The sequence below is a fragment of the Mustela erminea genome, chromosome X, assembly GCF_009829155.1.
Source record: "Mustela erminea isolate mMusErm1 chromosome X, mMusErm1.Pri, whole genome shotgun sequence".
Lineage (NCBI taxonomy): Eukaryota > Metazoa > Chordata > Mammalia > Carnivora > Mustelidae > Mustela > Mustela erminea.
The window spans coordinates 33,198,121-33,223,031 of NC_045635.1; the positions used below are offsets into that span (position 1 = coordinate 33,198,121).

At 41.0% G+C, this 24,911-nt stretch overlaps 1 protein-coding gene across 1 annotated transcript in view; it reads left to right on the plus strand.

Annotated features, from left to right (window-relative positions):
• The first annotated feature begins 2,021 nt into the window (after window positions 1–2,021).
• LOC116582650 (cytochrome b-245 heavy chain) overlaps window positions 2,022–24,911 on the plus strand; it is a 33,028-nt gene continuing 10,138 nt past the window's right edge. The window contains exons 1-7 of the mRNA XM_032330286.1: window positions 2,022–2,144; window positions 4,128–4,223; window positions 5,760–5,870; window positions 14,909–14,993; window positions 17,645–17,790; window positions 19,765–19,955; window positions 22,701–22,830. Of these exons, the coding sequence (XP_032186177.1) occupies window positions 2,100–2,144; window positions 4,128–4,223; window positions 5,760–5,870; window positions 14,909–14,993; window positions 17,645–17,790; window positions 19,765–19,955; window positions 22,701–22,830 (804 nt within the window). The 5' untranslated portion in view covers window positions 2,022–2,099. The remainder of the gene's footprint in view (window positions 2,145–4,127; window positions 4,224–5,759; window positions 5,871–14,908; window positions 14,994–17,644; window positions 17,791–19,764; window positions 19,956–22,700; window positions 22,831–24,911) is intronic.

Here is a 24,911-nt window from a genome sequence, read left to right on the forward strand (position 1 = left end):
TTCTAGAGGGAAAAGCTGGCAGAAGCTGGAGCCTTCGTGTAAATGCAGCCGCTTCAGAAATGCTACTTGAAGCAGAGAGCTGGGGGGAGAAACAAGCGGGTTTCTCTCCTCTCCTCGTCCTCCCGGTTGGCTGACCACACCAGAAGCCAGAGGGCCAAGGAGCCCGGCGCATGCGGTTCTCCTTGAGACGGAGCAGCGCAAGGAAAGGGCAAGGGAGTAGAGCTCAGCACAAAGAGGGGAATAAAGGGCCCATGTTTTCGTTGTCTGTGTTTCTTCGAATTCACCTCTGTGTGGAACCGAACCATGAAGCCATCTGTCCTTTACATGGGTTGTGCATGATCCGAGAGCAATGGAGAAAGTCACAGTTTAATACCTTTCCTAAAATATTTAAGTGCAAAATAATGTTACTTTACGAATTGTCCTAATTCTGCAGGCTGTCTCAAGTGGTTCATAAATAAACAACCACCAAAATGGTCCATGCTTCTCTTGCTGATTCTCTCATTCCCATTTGGCCCTGCTGTTTCTGCCTTTACCTCTTCGTTAACTGGAGCTGTTGTACAACCGCCCTTGTGTAATTTGTCAGCGTTCATCTCATACTGGGGTTACCATCCTACCCTTCTGTATCTTTCATGTCCTGAAGACAGAGTAGTAGTCAGGAAAAAAAAATATGCTAAATCTGGCTTTTGGCCTCGGCCACATCTGATGTACCTTTATATTGACCCTGTATACATACCTAGTCTAGAGGATGTCATATCTTCCTAGGAATCCTATGGTCATCCAAACATTTTGCTATATTTGTTATATTTTTATTTCCTGTAGTTCTATTTGGAGTGATTTTGGATGGGTTTGACACAGTTAGGCCTTTTTTTTTTTTTTTCTGGTATCTGCTTAGAAGTATAGCCAAAGTGCTTGGATTTCAAATCCCAGCTTTACTCTTTCCTAGTTTCATGACCGTGGCCAAGTAACTTAAGTGCTCTGGGTTTCAATTTCTTCATCTGTTAAGTGTAATCATAGTAATAGAAACTAGTTTAGGGGCTCCTGGCTGGCTCAGTCAGTAGACCATGTGACTCTTGATCTCGGGATTGTGAGTTCAAGCCCCACATTGGGTGTAGAGATTATTTAAAAATAAAATCTTTACGAATCACTAAATTCTACTCCAGAAACCAATGTTGCACTGTGTGTTAACTAACAAATTCAAACAATAAAATCAAAAAATCTTCTAAAAAACTACTTTATAAAGATTGAATTGTTAGAATCAAGTGAATTTACTTGTATACTAAATTTAATACATGTGTGTATGTGTTTACACAGTGGTATGTGTCAGTTATTATGTAGCTATGTTTGTATATGTACACATGTGTGTATATATGTGTACGCACACACATGTGTCTTAGAAAACTGGCATGATGTAAGCATGCTATAAATATCAACCATCACTGGGGCGCCTGTGTGGCTCAGTGGGTTAAAGCCTCTGCCTTCGGCTCAGGTCATGATCCCAGGGTCCTGGGATCGAGTCCCACATCGGGCTCTCTGCTCGGCAGGGGACCTGCTTCCTCCTCTCTCTCTGCCTCCTCTCTGCCTGTGTCTCTGCCTACTTGTGATCTCTGTCAAATAAATAAATAAAATCTTTTAAAAAAATCAACCATCATTATTGTTACTGTTTTTCTCAACGAGACTGTAAAATGCTGCTCAGCCTGCCAAAAGATATTTATTTAATGACTTTTATCCAGTACGAAGTCATGGCTAGTTGAGTGACTTTTCAAAGCGGCTACTTAAAAACTGATTAGTCAAAAAGTTAAGTCTGTATGTAAAATATATCCCATCATTGGTCTGTTGTCTCTCAGTTGTAGAAATTGGTTTCATTTCCTACTATGTTTAGTTATGATCGAATTATTATGGACCCTTTTTCCGCAGCTTTTTTGTGGTTTAAAGATTTAAAGTTCTTATGGAAACAAGATTTTCAGTTGACCAATGATTAGCTAATTTCTGATAATAGAAAAGGAAACTGATTGCCCCAGGCTGCTGTTTTCATTTCCTCATGGGAAGAAGAAGCAGAGCAAAGAAGAGAAGCAGACACAAGGCATTGAACGTCTGTCACCATGGGGAACTGGATTGAGAATGAAGGGCTCTCCATCTTTGTCGTCGTAAGTACCAATGAGAGAGAAATGATAAATTCTCCAACTTGTCTGGGTTCTCTGGGAAACTAAAAGAGGGCAACGTTTCTTGTTTGTTTGTTTTGCTTCTTTGTGAAGTTGCACTGAAGCGGATTTACCATGTGAACATACGTCTATCTGTAAGCGGGACCGAGGGCAGTCTTCCAAACTTATTAATGAAAAGAATATATCCAGGGTCTCACTTCACCTACTTTATTTCTTGAGACTTTGGGGGTACTAAATCAGCCAGCATTTCACAGACGGGGTAGAAGACATTTCATGCTAATGATCTCTAAGTCTAAGTTTTTTATCAATATTTACTCAGAGGCAAATTCTCTACTTTTTATGTGCGTATACCATTTAAAAATGGGCAATCATAATTTTACACCGTTTTCCAAATAACAAGTACAAGATCGGCTCATGTATGGGAGATGGCCTTTATTTCAGTGATTTCAGTAAAAATAATTGAATTTCTCAACTTTTTTTTTTTAAAGTACCTTTTCTTCCTCTGAGGTAAACTTGAGTTATTTATGAGGTTTATAAAAATTCAAGAGGAGGAAATTGAAATAAACTAGACTCATATATACAGTGGATATATTATATATATTATAATATTATATGTGACTATATAAATCAATCTAATCTATCTTGAGAAATAATTTTTGTAAGTAGAGATAGGGCTAATTTGCAAATAGACATGTTAATCTCTTTAGTTTTTTTTTTTTTTACCATAAAAAGGACCAACTATTATTTTAAGATGGCAGTCTCAGCAAAGCAATCACAGACAATTGGGAAAATAGAAATGTGATTTTTAAATAGCCTTTCCTAATAGCCAATGAAAGTATTGTACTGATGTTAAAAGGAACACTTGTCAGTGGAATTTGAAAGAATTTATCATGAAGTAAATATTGAGACTGAGTTGCAGACACAGAGAGGAAGGGGGGCATAAATAAAAGAAAACCAAGAAATATGTGCATTAAAAAATTATGCCAAACCAACATGCTAATGCAATATAGAATTCTTCTGAGGACTCAGAGCTGCTAACTTGATTTCTTATCACCGCTTTGAAAACAGACTACTCCCATAGAAAACAGGTTCATATTATACTTTTGGCTCCTACCACAGTTTTCCCCAGGAGATGACCTCCTCCTAAATTGCATACTCATACGTTTGACATTAAAGACACAGTCTGGAAAGCAAGAGTAAGAATGACAAGGTTAGAGAATGGAGAAGTTGTTTAAATAGGTTCTTCATAAAGAGATCGTTCTCAGGCATCTACAGACCTTTAACCTGGGCATTAAAGCACAGGTAAGAAAAGATCACTATGAAGCTGAAGGTTCGAGACTGAGCAGTGCCTCACTCAATGCAGTCAGTGCTTGGGATGAAATGAGCAGTCAAAAGGTAGGAGGGTCGCTTTAAAAAAAAAAAATCCCATGCTCCTCACCCCCTCATTCATGTTCAATAGTCCCTCTTTAAAAAGTTAAGCAAAAGTTACCAAATAGAATTAAAGGCTTGACGTTTTAGCCGATGTGACTCCCATTGGCTGGGGTGGGGTGCTGTGCGCTGGAGGGAGGTGATGGCATCCCTGAGAGTAGAACACAGTGTCTTATGGGCGCAGGGGACGACACAGTAACCTATTCCTTTCCCTTCTCTTTTCGAGAAGACTCACCCGCTACTCATTAAGAAAAAAAGAGGAATGAAACAACAGAGGTGAGATAGATTGATAATAACCTGGCATCCTGGCCCGTAGTAAAACCATCACAGGGAATGCCACAAGGTGGAAAGGTCACAATCACGAAGTGTAGGGGCACTGTTGGAGGAAGGGGCTGACTCTCAGGTGGTCACACTCAGATGTGTAACTACCTTTGTTGAAGGCTAGACTGGGGAAGTCCTGACCCTACTCTGACTCGAATCTTGTGTGAAATCTACCCATTGAAATGTGGAAACGTCACACAACTATTTCTCTTTTTGCAGCTGGTATGGCTGGGGATGAACGTCTTCCTCTTTATCCGGTTCTACAGGTTTTATGACATTGAACCTCAGTACTATTACACTCGAAAACTTCTTGGGGTAGGTATGAGTTGCATCTCATGCAATATTGACAGGCTTACATTTCTAATCAAAGATTCTGGTTCATACTCCTTTCAACACTTTAAATAAATGTTCTCACCAACCCAGACGGCACCATTACCTCACTCCCTCCATTGCCACCCCCTGGGCAAGTCTGTAGGCCTTCCCGTGTGAGACAAACTAAAGTGTGTCAGGGAATCCCAGCGGCATCCCTCCCCTCCCAAGAACTACTGTGCCACTGTTTAGCTTAAAGAAGAAATCTAATGCCAGCCCTGGAATGGCAGGCAGATTTGGTGAGATTGATCCAAGGGTGACACAGGTGGAACAAGTGAGACTTTCCATATACTTTAAATCATCTGATTCCTGACAGCTTTCGTGCATGGAGAGCCCTGCGTCTTGTGACATGTTGTGAAATGACCTTCAGGAAATAAGCCTCTCCCTCCAGATGCAGCCTTTGAGGAACCTGCCCAAGGGTCACATTCATTGACTAGGCCAGCAGAGTGAAGGCCCCCAGCTTTCCTTGGGTCCATTAGCGTTCTTGTTTTCCTTGGACTGCCAGGACTCTTCTTCACGACAAACGGGCAACAATTACAATGACAGCTGACCCCCACAGGATACCCTTTTTTAAAAAAGATTATTTATTTATTTATTTGACAGACAGATATCACAAGTAGGCAGAGAGGCAGGCAGAGAGAGAGGAAGAAGCAGGCTCCCCACTGAGCAGAGAGCCGGATGCGGGGCTCGATCCCAGGACTCCGGGATGACCTGAGCCGAAGGCAGAGGCTTTAACCCACTGAGCCACCCAGGTGCCCCCAGGATACCATTTTTTACATTATGCTGAAACCGTGAATTCATGATGTAACGCTAATTATACTATGTGTTATATATCATGCGTATACACAATTATACTACATAATAATACTGTGCTATTATAATTGTTGTTAACTAATTCAGGCTGATACTGAGAAGGATGATTTACCTTTGTTTTCCCCTCCAAAGTATGAAACTTCTTTAAACGTTACAAAGAACAATTATAATGCCAAAGCATTACAGCAGACCAACCTAAGTTACTGCTGAAGTGAGTCTAAGAACTAAGAAAATCTTCTTTAGAAAGCCCCAGTTTCTATACTGAACTCTAACAAATGATACACATGCTTAAGTATTTAGGAGGAAGTGAACTGATATCTGCAATGCATCAAAAATAAGATGTACTGACGGATGGCTAGAGGACAGATGGATGGACAGCTATGTGAGGGGGGACCCTGGGAGATGGGAAAACGGGTGTTCATTGTGAAAATATTTCAGATTCTCTTTATGTTTGAAAATTTTCATAGTAAAATGTTGGGGTAGGAGAGAAGGGCCAGGGTAAAGCAAAGGATCCCAGCAGGTCCTCCAGGTAGACTCTTGGTTCTGAAGGACCTTCCTTCTCAGATAACTTGACGTCTCTGGTGGGCCTCATGCTGGGAACCCTGTGGTGTGGGGGAGGGGTGTTCTGCGCTCACAGGAGTTACCTGCTTTCTATCCCACATCTTTCAGTTTGCGCTGCCATTGGCCAGGGCCCCTGCAGCCTGCCTGAATTTCAACTGCATGCTGATTCTGCTGCCAGTCTGTCGAAATCTGCTCTCCTTCCTCAGGGGTTCCAGCGCGGTAAGAGCAAACATTTACAAAGTTGACGCTTCTCAAAATTTTCAAAGGCCATTACACGAAGTGTCCTTTCTGAGGAAAAGCAGACTAATGGTTTGTGAGGATTCCAACCTCTGGCCAGTATTTGCAAGCTGAACTGTGCTTGATTCTCCATTTTATTTGTATATCAGTTGTTGATGGAGTTCCCTGGGACAATCATTTAGCTTGGAACAGACATTTTAAAAAAAAATCAACCTACAGCTCAAGAAGAGCCATAAAACACTTGTGCGTGTGCACACACACACACACACACCAGACATACATAATATAATATATTATGGACTTTATGAGGCTGACATGAGATTTGGGAATTAATCCTACAGCAGCATGTTTTTCAAAATTTTGAAGTCAGAGAAAATCTCTTCGTGAATAACATCCCAAGCAGGTGGAATCAGGGAGTGATGAGTCACGGTATACCGAGAATGACTAAGAGGTACTGAGTCCATGGAACTGAGGAGTTTGGTGCTTTCTAAATGTCCAGGGTGGTTTTTTTTTTTTTAAACCCTCATTTCAACAATTTGGTGAGCCCCTAAATGTACTGTTAGAAGGAAGAAAATATTACGTAAGAAGAAACTTTGTGACCTATAAAATAGTATATGAATTTCTTTTTTTTCTTTTTTTTTTAAGATTTTATTTATTTATTTGACAGAGAGAGATTACAAGTAGGCAGAGAGAGAGAGAGAGGAGGAAGCAGGCTCCCTACTGAGCAGAGAGCCCGATGCGGGACTCCATCCCAGGACCCTGAGATCATGACCTGAGCCGAAGGCAGCGGCTTAACCCACTGAGCCACCCAGGCGCCCATGAATTTCTTTTTAATTTAATTTAATTTTTAAATAATTTTTTATAATTTTTAAAATTATATTATAGTTTTTTAATTATAAAATTTTTTATAATTTTTTATAGTTTTATAATTTTTTAAAATAAGCCTCTTTTTCTTTTTTTTATTGTGTTACGTTAGTCACCAAATAATACATCATTAGTTTTTGATGTAGTGTTCCAAGATTGTTTACATATAACACCCAGTGCACATGAATTTCTTATTGCTGTTATCACACAAAGATGAGAAACAAGGAACTTAGAATCTACTTAATCTGTGTACTACAAAACCAAATCTGATGGATTCCACGGAACATTAGAAATAAGGGGCTCTGGGGTATCAAAGAAGGGGGGATTAGGAATGAAGTTGGGGCAGAGAATGAAGAAAGGCTTCTTCGAAAAGGTGGCATCAAATATGAGCATATAAGGATCAGACAAGCCACTAGGAGATATAAACGAGAAAGACATTCTACCTGGAGAAAATGGAATGGGCCAATGCAAAGAAATTAGCGAGGAAATTACATTCATGAAAGCCCCATAGAAGCACGACACATGGCTTCTCTTTGGATTTGTTTGAGGTTCCTGATCCCACCAAAGAGGGTAGCTTGGAAAAGCTAGGGATTGATGACTTGGTGAGACCCATTCTACTGGATCATGAGTAACTACTAGCCTCTGTTTTTCATCTAAATAAAATGTATGTGTTTTATAGTAACCAGCTTTAAAAAATCTATTTAGTGGAGATAATTTATAGAGGAGAGACGTGAGCAATGTACTTTGATGGGGATGTAGGGATTGTAAAGGCCACGTGTCTGAACTAAGGCTGCAGAGGACAGCTGGAACTTTCCTGGTAAACTAGGACCTTAAATGTAGACCTGAGAAGTTAATACTTAATTTGGCAATTGTGGACTATTTGGGGGAAGGAAAGTGATCTAAACTGTCAATATCAAGTAGAATTTACATTGAACTCTGCCTTATTTTTCCTAATCTTAGTAAATTTACTAGTTGATTTAACAAATATAGGATTAGTGGGATACAATTAACAGTAGACACTGATTACAAGCGTTTAGGGTTTTTAAATAATTTTCCCCATCTAAGAAACCACAGAGGTAAAATTCCATTCAATTTCAAGTTTTAGCAGCAAGCCACCTCTTAAGTCCAAGGCCTGGCATACTGTAGGTGCCCAATGAACATTTGCTAAATGAAGCTCATGTATTGTAGCTTTTTGTTTTTAGGAAGGCACGATTCATTTTTTTGGTCCCCCCCCCATGCCCTGTTTGAATACTTTCTATTTAGAGGAAGTAAACCCTGAGAAACAGGCAGCATTTTCACCAGGAGGGCCGGTTAAGAAATCCTTGTTACCACCCAGGCCCAAATTTCACTGCTATTGAGCTGCCCTGCCTCGTGAAATGCACATGTTGTAATGGCCACTTTCAGGCTTCCTGGGGCCCAGGAGGGAAGATCTTCATGAGCGTCTTCAAAGACAGGGACGAAATAAGGCTGCTTTTCAAATTGCAGAGATGCTCTGCTAATATGGAGAGATTTGTATGTAGGAGAATATATTTTATAAAATTAGGAGCAAGCCACATTCTTTTAGAGACCAGGAGTGTCCCTCCTTCCGGTTTCCCAACCTGAAGTGTGAACTTGGCAAACAAAACTTCTTTTCTGATTGGGATTAAAATGAGTGACCATCCTGCGACCAGTGTTGGAACTCCTAATAGCTGCCTCCTACCGAGTCTTCGTAGAGCTCGCCTCATAGAAGCTGCATGTCAAGTCAGCGACACGGGGATGAAATGAGATGACAGTGTTGGAATTTAAACCTGCTCTTTGTGTCCCGAGAGACCATTCACTTTCCTATGTGCCACTGAACCTCAAAACCGCCTTCGCGTCGTTTGACGGTCTTCAAAAGTCCGCCATATATTTGAATGCTGGAGCATGCTGAATAGCACAGGCCAGAAATGACAAAGTTGTTGTCACTTCAAGGATTTGCCAGTAGGACGTCCCGCAGACTGCACAGTCACAGAACTTCCATTCAGTTTCTAGTGGTCTTAAAGTTAGACTTTGCTTTATAACCCTTCTGATTATTTGAAGAAATAAAGCCCCAGTTTTGGCCCACCCTGAGGAAGGTAAAGGCAAAGGCTCTCAGCCTGCTTTGTTGCGCGGAATGGGGTAGAATGGGGCTTAGTAATCCCTACCTTGCCATGTAGAAACTGAATTCTAATCGATTGGAGTCTCAGATCAGAAAGAAAAAGGAAGGTGAGAAAGTCAGCTCTTATCTGTAACCTTACACAGTCTGACAGTGAGAGGCCGTCAGTGGGGCTCCGTATAACCACATGGTGTAGGGAAGTCTCTTGGACTTCCTGTTGCACGGGTTTGGTTTTTTGTTGTTGTTGTTATTTTTTTTTTTTAGCTGAAAAGCAGGTGAGACAATGTAACTGTAAGAATGAATATAACATTCTAAAAGTATATTAATTGACTAAGCTGTCAACTGCTGAATTGTCAGTCAACAAACATTTGTTGACTGCCAGCTGTGTGCTAGGTACTTGTGACACATGCTGAGTAATGAGTAAAACTCAAGGAGCTTAGAGTTTTGTGGAAGGGATGGAGAAGAAACATGCGACTTCAAAGCTCTCAACAGTGCTATACAAGTAAACTGAGGTTCTTACTCATCACATACCCTACTGCCACCAGGTTTGGACATCACTGGCAACTTCTTTGCCTGAGTTCTATAGACTCAAGGGTGGATTTTGTAATTTCCCCCAAATTGCTTATAAACATCAAATTTAAGTGAATTCGTGGCATGTGTGGTGATACCAGGTGTACATAAGATAGATCTTTTAAGTTTCTGTAATGGTCATGTTACAGAAACTCATGTTCTACCCCATTAAATATGCACTCCTTTTTGGTTCCATTTCTCACTTGAAAAAAAAATTTTTTTTCAGTACACCTGGGTAGCTCAGTGAGTTGAGTGTCCAACTCTTGGCTTCAGCTCAGGTCATGATCCTGGGGTCCTCAGATGGAGCCCTACATTGGGCTCACTGCTCAGCAAGGAGTCTGCTTCTCCCACTACCTCTGACCTTTTCCCTACTCTCCCTCTCTCACTTTCTCAAATAAATAAAATCTTTATCTTCAAAAAAATTTTTTTTCTCTTGTGGTTTGAACGCAGCATAGAAATTTGCTGAGATGAGGCAATAATCTCCCTTACACTTGAATGTTAGCCAAGTGAGTTCAGGCTAGGCTCTAGGTGACAGTAAAAGAGAAACTTCCTTTAGAAGTCAATGGCAAAGGGGTAGTTCAGTGAGGAAGCCATGGGACATCATGGCAACTTGCGTAATTAGGAGGTAGCTGGTAATAATTCAGAAGCGACTGAAAAGCATAAAAATGGTATCTGTGTGATGAGGAGGAACAAACAAGCCCTAGGTGGTCACAGGCAGCAAAGCTCTTCCTTTCCACTCCACCAACCACCTGCCTCGCTCCCATTTTAGGAAATGGTGAGGAAATTGTATTTGGAAGCCCCATATAAACATGACTTGTGACTTCTCTTTGGATTTTGTTTTTTTTTTTTGGCAGTGGGGGGCATCCTGAGCATATCATAGAAGGCAACTGGGAAAAACTAAGGATTTGTGCCTCAGTGAGATCCATTCCAATGACCCATTGGTAACTAATGGCCTATATTTTTCCGTTTTTTAAGATATATGTGTTTCATATCAACTAGCTTTTAAAAAATTACCTATTATGATCAGAGTATTACAAATGGGCCTTTTATTTCTCAAGCATTCAATTCAATTTCTGATGGTGGCATCAGAATCTGTTGTTCCACATTTTTGATGATCTATATTGATGATGATAAAGGTAGAACTATGGAGACACTGTAGAGGCCACATTAAAACCATATTCTTTTTTTTTTTTAAGATTATTTATTTATTTATTTGACAGAGAGAGAGATCACAAGTAGGCAGAGAGGCAGGCAGAGAGAGAGAGAGAGGAGGAAGCAGGCTCCCTGCTGAGCAGAGAGCCCGATGCGGGACTCGATCCCAGGACCCTGAGATCATGACCTAAGCCGAAGGCAACGGCTTAACCCACTGAGCCACCCAGGCGCCCAAAACCATATTCTTTTCTTCAAATTCAGCATGCAGAAGCCAGTGTATTAATCACCCCCACCACCAAAATTTCAAAACAGTTTGTCAGAAAGTAGAAAAGAAATCCGTGTGGCAAGTATAGATACATGGGTAAATACATCACTATAGATTTAGAATAATCATCTTAGGTTCTAGAACAGTGAAAATGTAATTTATTTAACCAAATAATTATCAAGGGACTTTAAAAAAATGATTTATTTATTTATTTTGGAGAAAGAGAAAGAGGGAGAAAGGGCATGTAGAGGAGGGTGGAGAGGCAGAGGGAGAGGGCGGGAGAAACTCAAGCAGACTCTGAACTGAGTGTGGAACCTGATGTGGGGTTCGATCTCATGACTCTGAGAGCAGGACCTGAGCCACACCAAGAGCCAGACACCTAACTGACTGTGCCACCCAGGTGCCCTAAGAGATATTTTTTTTGAAGCATATGATACATTGCTCTGCATATAGGAAGCTTAATTTCTAGCTGGGGAGCCAAGCCATGTGAGCTGAAAAGTTAAATAATAATACCAAAAAAACCCCTCAAATATTTATTAAACACCTCTTAGTGAATCTAGACTTATGAGAGAAGAACTATGATAAATACATAGGTGAGGAAGTTAGAAACTGACCATATTGGTGGTAGGACTGAGATCCAACACATGTTTTGCAGAACTTGCCCTCTGAACTTCAATTCAGTACTGATTTCTGATCCTACTGTTCCCATTCTCTCAGTCATAAGACTCCAAATGTGTTCCATCACTTCAATAAGGACTATCTTAATTATATGTTGCTGTGTAAAAGATTTCCACAAATTCAGTGGCTTCAAACAACCACAATGTATTAGCCAACAGTTCTGTCAGTGAGAGGTGCAGCCTCCTGTGTTTGGTTGGGTTCTCTGCTCAGCATGTTACAAGGCTGAAGTCAAGGTACCAAGTGGACTGAATTCTCAAATGGAAACCCTGGGTAAAAATCTTCCAAACTCATTCTTGTTGGCAAAATTTAGTTCCTTGCAGTTGTGGGACTGAGGTTCCTGTCTCCTTGCTGAGAGCCATTCAGGGCCTGCTCTCAGATCGTGAGTGTCTCTGTATTCCTTCCATCTGGCCTCCTCCATGTTCAAGCCAGCAACATTGCACCAAATACTTCTTGTGCCTTGAATCTCTGAGTTCTTCAGTCTCTGAGTTCTGGACCCAGATTTGAAGGGCCATGTGATTGGCTCAGGCCCAGCCAGATAATTTTCTCTTAAGGTCAACTTGGAACTTTCATTACCCCTGCAAATTTCCTTTTGCCATATAATGTAACAAACTCACAGGAGTGACATCCCATCGTATTCACAGTTCAGGTCCCAGCCCCACTCAAAGGGAAGATATTATATAATGTCATGGGGGATCGTCTTTGAATTCTGTCTGCTACAAGGACTCCAAGAAACTATGGAGGAACCTAGCAACTAGGAAACAGGAAAAAGATATTACTTTAAAATTGTAAAGAATATAAAGTAGTAAGACAATGTACAGCATTTGAAATAAACAGAAAAGATGACAAGGCTATATTAAAAAAACCAAAGACAATTTTTCACCAGCAGAAATGTGAACTAAGTGATTTCAAACAGGAAACCCTTGTTTTGAGAGCCTGAGTCATGGCCCACCTTCAGCCATGGACACTTAGTTGTAGCTGATGCTGTTGGTTTTTCAGTCATGTTGCCTCCACACTTGTGGTTCTATAGTGCATGGGCTCGCTGCCTTCTGCAAGCCCCACTCATTCTCTGCCTGAGGATTTTCTTTCGGCCCTCTCCTGGGGCAAGCCTGAAATGCCCGGGAATCTATGCCCTGGCACCAGCCCTTGGCCTGTGACAGTTGGAAGTAGAGGGATGAATTCCTAAACTTTCTAATGCCTCAGGTTAGAAAGAAAGAAAGAAAGAAAGAAAGAAAGAAAGAAAGAAAGAAAGAAAGAAAAAAGAAAAGAAAAAGAAAAAAGAAAAGAAAACCTCTGGAGGATTTTCTATAGCTTCAGAATCCTCTAGTCAAAGAGACCATGGTATGATATGATATATGATATGGTAGGCTATATGGCGGTGGTAGCTGATCTGATAATACGCCCTTCTTTGGCTGCCTTGTCTTCCCAATGTCACTTCCCCTGACCTTGTTTTCTGTGATCACCTTGCGGCTGAGTACTTACAGTCTTGTCTCAGGTTTTTTTTTTTTAGACTTGTAAAGTAATAGTGACTATATCATTGCATCTGGTTTGGTGGAAAAGGGTGTGAACCTTAAAGACAAAGAGACTTGCATCCCAGCCAATGTGAGATTTAACTTTAATTTTTTTAATCTTAAAATGAGGACAATCATTCTTATCTCGTTGCCACTGAATGAGATAATGATTATGAGTAAACTGCCTGGCTCACAGAAAGCATTCAGTGAAGCCTAATTCTTTCTTCCTTTCTCTGGAATCCTGTGTCTTCCTCCCTAGTAGTATTGTTGTGGTCCCGGGAATCTGATCTCATGGTGCCATGCTCTCTGTAGATGTAGCTAACTGAGAGATAATGGAGTAAGCACAATTTCCCACACAATTACATTTTTTTCTATAAAATCAGAACATTTTTTAAAAAATAACTAAGCCACCAGGCCCAGGGTGGCTCAGTCGGTTAAGTGTCTGACTTTTGATTTCAACCCAGGTCTCCATCTCAGGGTCATGAGTTTAAGCCCTGTATTGGGCTTCATGCTGGCCGTGGAGCCTACTTAAAAAAAATAATAAGTCAAATATTAAACAACTCTAGATTAAATTTAATATTGTTAGAACCCGATATACTTAGATTACTTATACTAAGTGCTTATACTAAGATTTTTTTTCTTTTGTTTTGCACTTGGCTCTCCTTAACAATTCTCTGTATCTCTATGGCAGTACATTTAGACTTGGGAACAAAGCAGCCAAAGCAAGCATTTGACCAGTTTTCAGGAGGACAAAGTTTGGATTCAATCAAAAGACAGAGTTTGTTTTTTTCTACTTTGGGCGTTGACCTGAATCAAGATTCAAATCCACATCCTCTAACACGTATCAGAAGGACAGTCACACTTGAGTACTGACCAAAATAGTATTTTTAATGTCAAGGTAATCATACAAGGCATGAAATATCAGAATATTGATACTCTGGCATCTGATAGATTTAAATCCCAACTCTGCCACTTATTAACTATGTGTCCTAAGGCTACCTCCCCACAGGTTTTTCCCTAACCTGTCATACAGTGATAATAATGGTCCCTCCCTGCTAGGACTGATGCAAAAATGAAGAGTCAGAATGCACATAAAACATTTAAAACAGCTCCTTGCACAAGCTCTTTGTAAATACTACCTATCACTCTTTTTGCTATTAATATTTGGTTAATGATATCTCCTTGTGATGTTGTCTCTATCAACAGAGGTGAGTGGGTATTTTTTTTTTCCTCCCACAGTGTATGTCTTCGAAGGGTGTTGTTCTTAAAGTATTCACTTATTCTAGAGCTGTTTACTAGTCTGTGTCCCCGTTAGACTTTCAGGGTTGTGTGAAATGCATACATCTTTCCTATGACACCGCCGGTATTCCAGGGAGAGCTAACTCTTGAATCTCTCACCTAACTAACACTTAACTTACTGGTTGACACCTTCACAAGGATGAGCCTTTGCTACCTGCCAGTGAGGAACTGTGGGGAGCTCACAAACATTCGGGGGTGGGAAAAAGTGATGGAGAAGACACAGAGACAGAGAGCTCCTCCTTCAGGTCCAGGTAAAATATGCAGAGACTGGTTGTAGGGACCTAACACTTATTGTTCAACGAACTTCTCCAGGCTCCTGGGGCTGAGCCAGTTGTGCTTGTGTGTGGTTGCTCAGGAACCTGTCAGGTAGACTACTCACTGGCTGGTTGACCTTGGGAAGATGAGTACAAGTATCTGAGCTTCTGTTTTCTCATCTATCAAAGGCATAGAATGACAGTGCTTTCAGGGTGGTTATGACAATTAAGTGAGATGATCTGTATCTACTGTCTGGCACACAGAAAACCTTCTTGATAACAATTACTGTTTTGTTCTTTTCCCCTTAATCCAAAAGTGCTGTTCCACAAGAATTCGAAGACAACTGGACAGGAACCTCACTTTCCATAAAATGGTGGCGTGGATGATTGCGCTTCACACTGGTGAGCTGATTAAGATATGTGAGGTTGCAAAGAAAACTTGAAACCAGACAGTTCCCTCTTCTCCTAGATACCTTTTATTTTAGAAGAGGTCAGCCTTTTTAGATAGATCAGGTGGTGATTGGCTATGTTGTATTTTTTTTTAATTTTTTAACTGAAGTATACTTAACATACAGCATCCTGTTTGTTTCGGGTGTATGACATAGTGATTTGACAATGACATACGTTATAAAATGCTCACCACGATACACGGAGTTATCGTCTGCCACTACACAAAGTTAGTAACTATTATTGACTACATTCCCTGTGCTTTACTTTACCCCTCTGTGAGTTACTTGTTTTATAACTGGAAGTTTATATTTTTTAATCTTCTTCACCTATTTTGCCCATCCCCTCACTCCTAACCCCTCTGGCAACCACCTGTTTGCTGTCTATATATATATATATTTTTTGCTGTCTATATTTATAAGTCTGTTTCTGGTTCGTTTGGTTTGGTTGGTTTGGTGTTTAGATTCTACACATAAGTGAAACCATACGATATTTGTCTTTCTTTGTCTGATTTATTTCACATAGCATAATACTGTCTAGGTCCATTCATGTTGTTGCAAATGGCAAGGTTTTCATTCTTTTTTATGGCTGAGTATGTTATGATATATATATAAGATATAAGATATGTATATCTGATATCTATATAAGATATCTATATCTATATCTATATCTATATCTATATCTATATCTATATAGTACCACTTCTTCTTTATCCATTCACCTATAGATGGACACTTAGGTTGCTTCCATATCTTGGCTGTTGTAAGTAATGCTGCTATAAACATGGGGGTGCATATATCTTTTTTTCAACTTAGTGTTTTCATTTTCTTTGGGTGTAATTACTGGATTATATGGTATTTCTTTTTCTAGTTTTTTTGAGGCAACTCCGTAGTGTTTTCCATGGTGGCTGCACCAATTTACATTCCCACCAAGATATGTTGTACTTTTTGAATGAATTCTGTTAAAAAATATTCACCATTCTTTCTTCCATTGCCATATTAGGATTTATTCCTTCAACTCTTTTTTTAAAGGATTTTATTTATTTATTTGACACAGAGAGAGAAAGAGAGAACAAGAAGGGGGAGCAGCAGAGGGAGAGGGAGAAGCAGGCTCCCCCCAGAGAAGGAGCCTGCTATGGAACCTAATCCCAGGACCCCAGGATCATGACCTGAGCCAAAGGCAGACACTTAACCGACTGAGCCATCCAGGCACCCTATTCTTTCAAGTCTTAAAACTTTTTTTATCTTGGGGTCTTCTGACAAAATCTCAGTGTCCTCACCCTTCTCCATGCTTTTTAATATAAAAAAAGTCCACAACTGAGAGCTTTTATTTATCCATTAACAAAAATACTAGGGTTGAACATGTAGATTTGCGAATTTCTTGCACTAACCCTATGGGGGCCACAACCCATAAGCTGAGACGATATCTTATCTTATCTTAAGGGTAAGATAGCCCTTATCGGCCAAGAGTCTCCTTTATTATTATTGTTATTATATATCTACTAGGTATACATATGTGTATATGTATTCTTTATTATGTGTTGTTATTATAATTACTAAAGTGGCAGTGTTGGCAGAAGGGATGTATTTGGGACCCTAATCAGATCTTCACTAATTCACTTAACAAATAAGTGATGTGCTGGGCAATTGGCAGTGATGAACAAAAGAGACTTTTACTTTGCTGTTAAAGAGTTTCCCCATAATTTGAGTAAAATAGGTTTACATTGCAAGTGTTTAACTGTGTTTCTCTTCTATTAGTAGATCATGCAGGCTTTCTGAGCTGTGGTGAATAAGATGGTTCAAAAGCAAAATGCATGATAAAATCTTATTAGAAAGCAACATAGCGTAATGGTGAGGAGCAAATTTTGAGTACCAGATTGCTTGGGTTAGATTCTTAATTCTGCTGCTTTCTAGCTTGGTGATCTTGGGCGGGATATTAAAGCAATCTATGCTCCAGTTTCCTCATCTGTAAGATGAGCTGGTACTAACAGTACCTACATCATTGCCTCCACATAAGGATTAAGTAATTATAAAGCACTTACAACAGTTCTTGGCACCCGGGAAGTTGTATGTAAGTGCTTATTAAGTAAGGAATGCAATTTTCAAGAAGATATTCACTCTTGTGGCCATTGGTTTATATCAGTTCAATAAAATGTTATTGTCTCTCTGGAGTAATGTCAGAATCAGGTGAATGGGCTGGCCAAAGGCATACATTGCACGAGAGTCTTCTTGTTTGAGCATAAACATATCAGGGGGAGAGAGACAATGAGAGCACACCTAAATATCCTCAGAGACCACGGTTATTTTGTAGAATCTCAGAACTTGATTGGATCTTTAGGATAGTGTTATTTAAACATCTTCATTTTACAAATGAGGAAACCAAGACCAGAGAGGTCAAGTGATTTGCGTATGATCACACAACAAGAGAATAGCTTACCCACTAGAGTTCTAGTCTTGCCTGTCTGGCCTGGAGACCCAGTTCTTGTTTCTAAGTGTCCTGGGCCATCCCTGTGTCTCCCTGTATCTTATCATAGAGTCAGGGGCTATAACCAGAAACCCACTTTACACGAATATTGACTGCACCCTTCTCTTCTCTGTCCTCTTCAGCGATTCATACCATTGCCCATCTGTTTAATGTGGAGTGGTGTGTGAATGCCCGAGTCAACAAATCTGATAGCTATTCAATAGCACTCTCTAGACTTGGAGATAAACCTGGTGAAACTTACCTCAATTTTGCTCGAGAGGAAATCCCGGTAAGTCTATTTCTGGATTCAGACTAGGCCGTTAAAACTGAGGACTAGATTTCAATGAGTGAAGAACTCTACTTGGGCAGAACACCAACAATGATAAAAGTTGACCATCAGTGGGCAAAGTTTATAGTTTCTAAGAATGTGGATACAGAGAAAATGTCTTCCCCACTCCTGATCCCATGTGTGGAGGGTCTCTAGATGTTTTCCAGTTCCTTATGCTCACCTGTAGAATCTGGAGTAACTCAGGCTCACCCATGACAAAGAAAAACAAGAACATACATCTAGTCAAACAAAGTTGAGTTTATTACTTACTGCAGCAAAAGAGCCCTCACACCATGAGAAAGTCTGGGACATTCTAGGAAGGTGCTCATGGAGGCTTGTCATGGACTTCTGTCAGGCGGTTTTGGCAGGGTTTAAGGAAGCAAGGATTTGCTCTGCATCAGGCATGGTCAGGAACTGGGGGTCTTTCTAGGATTGGGTATCTTAGCAGCAGTCCCTTGTGTTATTGTCTTGGCTCTGACAAAGTTCCGGAGTGGTCTTGTTTTTGTCCCACTCCCTCACAGTCACACACCGACCTCATCTGATGCGGGTGTTCTATGAGATTCTTTATGTGAATTAGGGAACACTCTGGCCTCAAGGTTCATACCAGGCTAGCCACCAGCTGACAGCCGACAGAGGTACTTTTCTTCCTTCTTGCCTACAACATCCGAGGGGTGGCCTATGTCTGCTGATTATCATCCCATGGGAAGCACAGTGAACTGGGAGTAACTCCAAGGTCTTCCAGGCGAAGCCATTTGAGGTATCCACAGCAAGGACTGCTTCCCTTCCAGCAGTTGTTAGAGTTTCCTCTCAGTCGGAGAAGCTCTGAGTCATCTTCATGTGCCCAATGGCTTGGGAAGATGGCCAAGTCACATAATTATACACTGAATTCCAAACATGTTTCCTTGTGTTTAGAAAAGATGAGAAAAAAATGTCCCTTAATGTTGCAGAAATAATTCTCCTCAGACCAACATGGAAACAACTTGCCTAAGAGAGAAAGAAATTCCTTTTCTGTAACTTCTGGGATAATTTTTCTTTCATATTGTTCATTGTTTGTACAATGATACAGAAGGAAGGCAACATGAGCACACTAGGTGAGCCGATGCTGTCCTGCTTTGCCTGGATCTCTTTGGACCACTTGTACTATGTCTGTGCTCCCCCTACCTTTCCATGTGTTTTCACTTCCAATTGCTGATACCTGCCTTTCTTCCTCAGAGGACCACCCTGGGGCTACGGAAGTTCCTTGACGCACAAACTCAGAGATCTGGAACGGCCTGGATGGCTACCTCTTTGTGGGCAGCCATTAGCCAATACCTGTGGGGTGCAGGCCATGAAAGGCCAGCTTCCTTGCCTTGAGTCAGGATGAACTTTGAAGCAACCTTCACTAAAGACTTGGCCTGAGCTCACCCTCTTGTTTGACTTCTCCCTCTTTCCTATCCTGTTGCCCATCTTCTTACCAGTGTCTTTTGGAGCACACCTTTTTTTAAATCACTTACTCATGAATCCTCATCTCAAGGTCTGTCTGCTTCAGGGGAACCCAGCCTAAGATGGGGGGCATGTCCAGAATACATTTGCCCACTAAGCACTGTGGCCCTTTCCAAACCAAAGGGAGAAAGAACCTCAGACTCTTTTAGGACATCTTACAGTTGGCTCCCTTAGAACTATTTGTTCAATACTCCCTTAGAACTATTTCAGCCTATCAGTTAGTACTTCCTATGACACCTCGACCACATAAGACGGTTTTAAATTGAGAAATACCTATTCCAAATCTATTTCACTCTGTGAAGGATGGTTAGGATTATTGAAAGGGAGGAATGAAAATATCTATTGGCCTATACACCAGACACTTTATAAATAGGTCATCCTGTATTTGAGAGCCTATGGATAATGTGTGTGTGTGTGTGTGTGTGTGTGTGTGTGTGTGTGTGTATTTTGCAGAATCCTGAGGGAGGCTTGTATGTGGCTGTGACCCGCGTGGCCGGCATCACTGGTATCGTGATCACCCTGTGCCTCATTCTAATTATCACCTCCTCTGCCAAAACCATCCGGAGGTCTTACTTTGAAGTGTTTTGGTACACGCACCACCTTTTTGTGATCTTCTTCATTGGCCTCGCCATCCATGGAGCTGAGTGAGTGTTTAAATCCTTTAATTTCTAGGTATGATGCTGTCGGAGGCACCGTGACCTAGTCTGTGTGTGGCGAGTCTGTCTGCTGAGGGAATATGAGGGGACACCAGAGGTCAGTTGGACAGAGACCACTCAGCAGCATTTCAGTTTCTCACACTGATGAATAGCTATTATTTCTGTGGTAATTTAACAATAGCTATTATTAAGGCAGTTCATTCTAACAAGCTTGAAAAATGCACCAATGTTTGAGTACCTCTGCAAGGGTGTGAAACACGTTAAGGGTGCTGGAGGGGTCTTAGATGTCTGCAGTGATGTTCTTATGGCTCAATCTCTACTAAATTAGACAAACTCCCAAACTAGAGGGGCACCTGATTAACCAGGCGACAGGGTTTGCTGTAGTTCAGTGAGCTTCGATTCAAGCTGGACATGTATTGATTATCTACGGTGCATGAGGCCTGCTCTCTGGCACGGTGGGCAATACTAGAAGGAAACATACATGGTTATTGCCTTCCAGCATTCTAACACAATAAAGGTAAGAGCTCACTTCTATCGAGCACTCATTCTAGAGATAAACTCACATCCCCATATCCTGGGGGACTGGGGCCCAGGTGGTCTCAGGCCAGTGGTGACGAATATCCTCATAGAGAGTCACAGTGCCTGCATGTGTGGTTGGCACAGTAGGTCTTATGGGGAATCCTATTTTATACTGGGTTTCCTTTTTATGCTGTTTCACAGCAGCTGATTCTCCCACCTGCACACAAAAGCAGGCCTGGGGAAGTCCCCTGGTGGGTTTCGGGCTCCACATAACTAAGCATCAGGAGAGCACATGCTCAAGGCTCAGTGACTCTCCTGGGAGCCAAGTTGGCCTAGAGGTGCCTAAGACCTAAGTGTGAAAAGGGAAAGGGTGGGAAGAAGTAGCATCAGGCAATTACTCATATGCATTCTTGACCGACTTGCTGACTCTGACCTCTGATCAACCCTTTGTAAGCTCTGAAAAATCTGTGTAGACAAAGAACTCTGGTCTCTCTTAAAGCAAATGAGTATCTTTAAATGGGATTTGGTCAGAACCCAGCTGTTTCAGAGAATCCAGACACAGAAAATGAGTCTCTTCCCCTCCCTAGCTTAGTAATCCCCCACTTTATGTCTGTATAGTTTCACAACGATGCATTTTCCTTTGGAGCAGGCGAGGTCGTGTATTTGCCCTACTCGCCATCTGAAAAGAATCTGCCACCTACACTGGCTGGCTGATTGCTTACAGTCTCATGGCCAAGGCAGCAGCTGAACTGGGATTAAAATCCAGGTTTTCTGACTTCTGGTCCTGGCGCAGAGAAGAGGAGAGAATCTAATTTGTTTTCTCTCACTTACTCCCCATGTGAACTTGGCCCTCAGGAATTTTGACAGTTATCAGTTGTGGGACTCTTACTTTGTGCTGGCATATTTTATGCATCAGGTCAATTGATTACTAAAATACAGGTTTAGTTAGGTATTATTAGACCGATTTTACAGCTGAAGAAACTGAGGCACAGAAGAAGTTAAATAACTTGCCCAAGGCCACCAAACTATCAAGGAGTGGACCTGGGATTTGAAACCAAGGCTGTCTGATGGGCCCAAAATTGTTTTCTCCAAATCATTCTGCTTTTCTGTTACAAATCACTTTCTGTTACCAGTTTTTCTAAGCCTCGGCATTCTCGTATGTCAACTGGGGTGCCAGTACTTACCATTCAGGCTTGTTATGGGGGTACAACTGAGATAATTTGTGTAGAGTAACTTTCCTCCGGCCTGGCACATAATAGATGCTCAGTACACGGTAACTCTCGGCCCCAAGGCCTAGGGTAGAAAAGGATGGTTGACAGCATTGGATTAAAACAGTCACAGAATATACCACGTGGCACACCACATTTTAGGTCCCCCATACAGCTACTACAAAGGGGGCCTTCTGTGTCTCTTAGTATATTTTCTGAAGACCCTGCCGTTTAAGTTCCTTGAGGTCAGAAACATGACTCACTTGACTTTGCGTTTGCTTTCCTCTGGTCCCACTAAACCCATATTGTCTTGTGTGTTAGCAGTTGCTCAGCTGAAATCTGGGGAATGGAAATGACCAGGCTCTTAGTGCCTCCAAGGATGTACCATTGGTGTTGATATCTGTGAGAATGTCTGAGTCTCCGCAAAGTTTCCTTAAATTGATTTCAACACTTTCAGTTTCATTGAGACAATTTTGGAACATCAGATGAAGTGCTTGGATTAAGCCTCAGAGCTACTGTGTGTGATGGTCAACCACACAGGGGCACCTGTCCATGGCGTGTAAAATTCGCCTATGCTTCACTGGCCAAGCTCTTTGCTTCTAGGACTGTCCTCACAGAGGGGACATCTCTTTGTAATTCCCACAAAGGCACTGTATGGGCGAGTACTTGCTCTGTTAGATTTGCAGTTTTCCTCTTTTGGTCTGTTTGTTTGTAAATGGAAATAATACTTGAAACAGAAGCACAAATGCTCCCTTTAAGGAAACAGGTATTGATGATCCAAAACTTATGTATTCTTTGTGCCATTGTGCTAATGTCTTTTTTCTATTGCTGAAGAAGACATTTTCTTTCCCTTCCTTGAATCTACTCAGAAGGGTTAATGAGATATCACTGTTAAGTAGGAAGTACAGGATCCATTCTAGAATACTTGAAATATGCCCAGATTCTCAAAAAGCGAAGAACTCAGTTTCTTGCTACTAAATGGTCTGGACTTACATTTCCTCCGCAGGCGAATTGTTCGCCAGCAAACCCAAGAGAGTTTAGACAAAGACAACCCTGAAAAGTGTGACAAAGATCCATCAGAATGGGGAAAACCAGGAAAATGTGCAATCCCACAGTTCGCTGGAAACCCTCCTATGGTATGTATAGTTCATTGTTACAATTATAATTTCTTTACCAATAATCTTCCAACTGTGTCTCAGAAATATGTACAAATGTCATAGAGCTGTCTGTTACAAATGCCACGGAACTGTTAGAATGTTATAAATATCTACTTTTTTCTCCTATATTTATTGTCTAGAATTATTTCTTGAAAGGTAAGGATTGCATTGGTCTATTACGAACAACCTGATATAAAACTTGGAAAAGCATTGCTTTTGGAAGTGCTGTTGGGGGTTCAAGAAATTCCATCTCTTCTCTTCTGGATGTGAGGGCCACAGTAATGATTTCCAGAGGGATTCCATTCTGAGCTGAGTTGGATAGCTCAGATAATTGCTCATAAGGAGCTTAGGGCTTTTTCAGATACCACGAAGTAAGACTTTCTGTACAGCTTTCAAAGCTGGGAAGGAAACTGATGAAGTAACTCATAGGGCTGCCTTTAAGCATCAGGGGCCATGTCTGCACCACATAAAGGACACTGGACATCCAGGTTTATACCAACACAAGAGTATAGCAAGGATGACTAAGGGAGAACATGGTAGAATATTCACCTTCCACTGGGTGCTCCTGTTGTGTGCTCTGCAAAGTTTGATGTATTCTCAATATCTCCTCTCCGTTGAGAAGCGGGCCCTGTGTTCTTCATTTATTTTCCTCCATGGACAAGCAGTGTACCTTATTGGTTACCATGCCAACTACCGGTATAAAGCTAGGCAAAAATCAGCGTTGGTACAGGGCTTCTGAACAGGATTATTATTATTTTTTTTAAGCACAGTATAATGTAAAGGCAAAAGTCCTACCCCATTTTCTCCTTTCTTTTTTCCTACTCTCTTAAGATAGGAATTTTCTTCTTCTAAGACACAGTCTGCTGTCCAGAGACTTAATAACTTTAAGCATCCTTGCCCATTAATGAAAGCAACCAGATGTATCAACAAACTGCCCCCGGTACATGCGCACATCAATGGAAAAGGTAGAAAAGAAACTGTATTGCAGGTCCTCTTATTGGTTAAGGGAATGCACCCTTCCTTGAAGACAGCTGGAATCAGGGCACTTAACAGGCATCTACCTCAAAGTAGCTTCTGGGTTTCTGCGAGTAGAGGCAATGTCCAACACCTCATTACGTTCGATTTCCTAGGAAAGAGATGGGTGGTGCCAGGCTATTTTGAAAACCTGTGCCATGAAAACAAAGGCCAGCAGCAGAATATATCTGACTTGCGGGCAGATAGTCTTCAATTTTGGTGGGAGGTGGGACATTCAGTGCTCTCAACTTCCAATCTAAAGTTACCTTGAAACATTTAATAGAAAGATCATAGGTGAGACTATAGGAAGCCCTTTGTGATTTCTTTTTCTTTCTTGGAATCCATTCTGAAATGCCATCTTTTAAATGATACCGCCTTCTAAAGCTCTTTACTACTTTAGGTATTAAACTGGGAACCTAACTGACGGGAGTCCCGGGATGGATCTGTTTACCCTAAAGGTTTTCATATAGCCAGTAATACTACAGGGTAATTCCAGTGTGGCGAAGCATTGAAGATTCTGACAAGAGAGGAATCTAAAGAAATCTGAAAATCTTTGGCCTTGTTCCTGTTCAGCAGGTGCATTGCATAGCTCCCAGAACTCACGAGGATGTTGGACAAACAGCTAAATTCTTGCATGAAATTTCTTACCTTGCAAAAGACTAAGCTTTGACTACATGGTTGAGAGAAAGCAACTACAATGTTGCATTAAAAATATGGTGTTGTTGAAATGCTATCCTTAAGAGAAATGTTAATTCTGAAACTAATCTTGTTCTGCTGTAGGGTTACTGCAACTGCTGTTGCAACACCAGGAGGAAATCCCATTCTTGTGGGCAGTTCCTCTTGGGAAAGTTTTATACTGTAGATAAAGTTCCCCAATGTGGCTAAGGACAATGCTCATTTCTATTGGCTTAAGATTTTATTTTAACTTTCGATATTTTTCATGCATTCTGTTGTATAAGAAATTTACCTATTGGATATCAAATATTTAAACAAGCTTACGAAGATTAACTTGACTTTGGAAATTTTTCATTCCCATTAATCTTTTA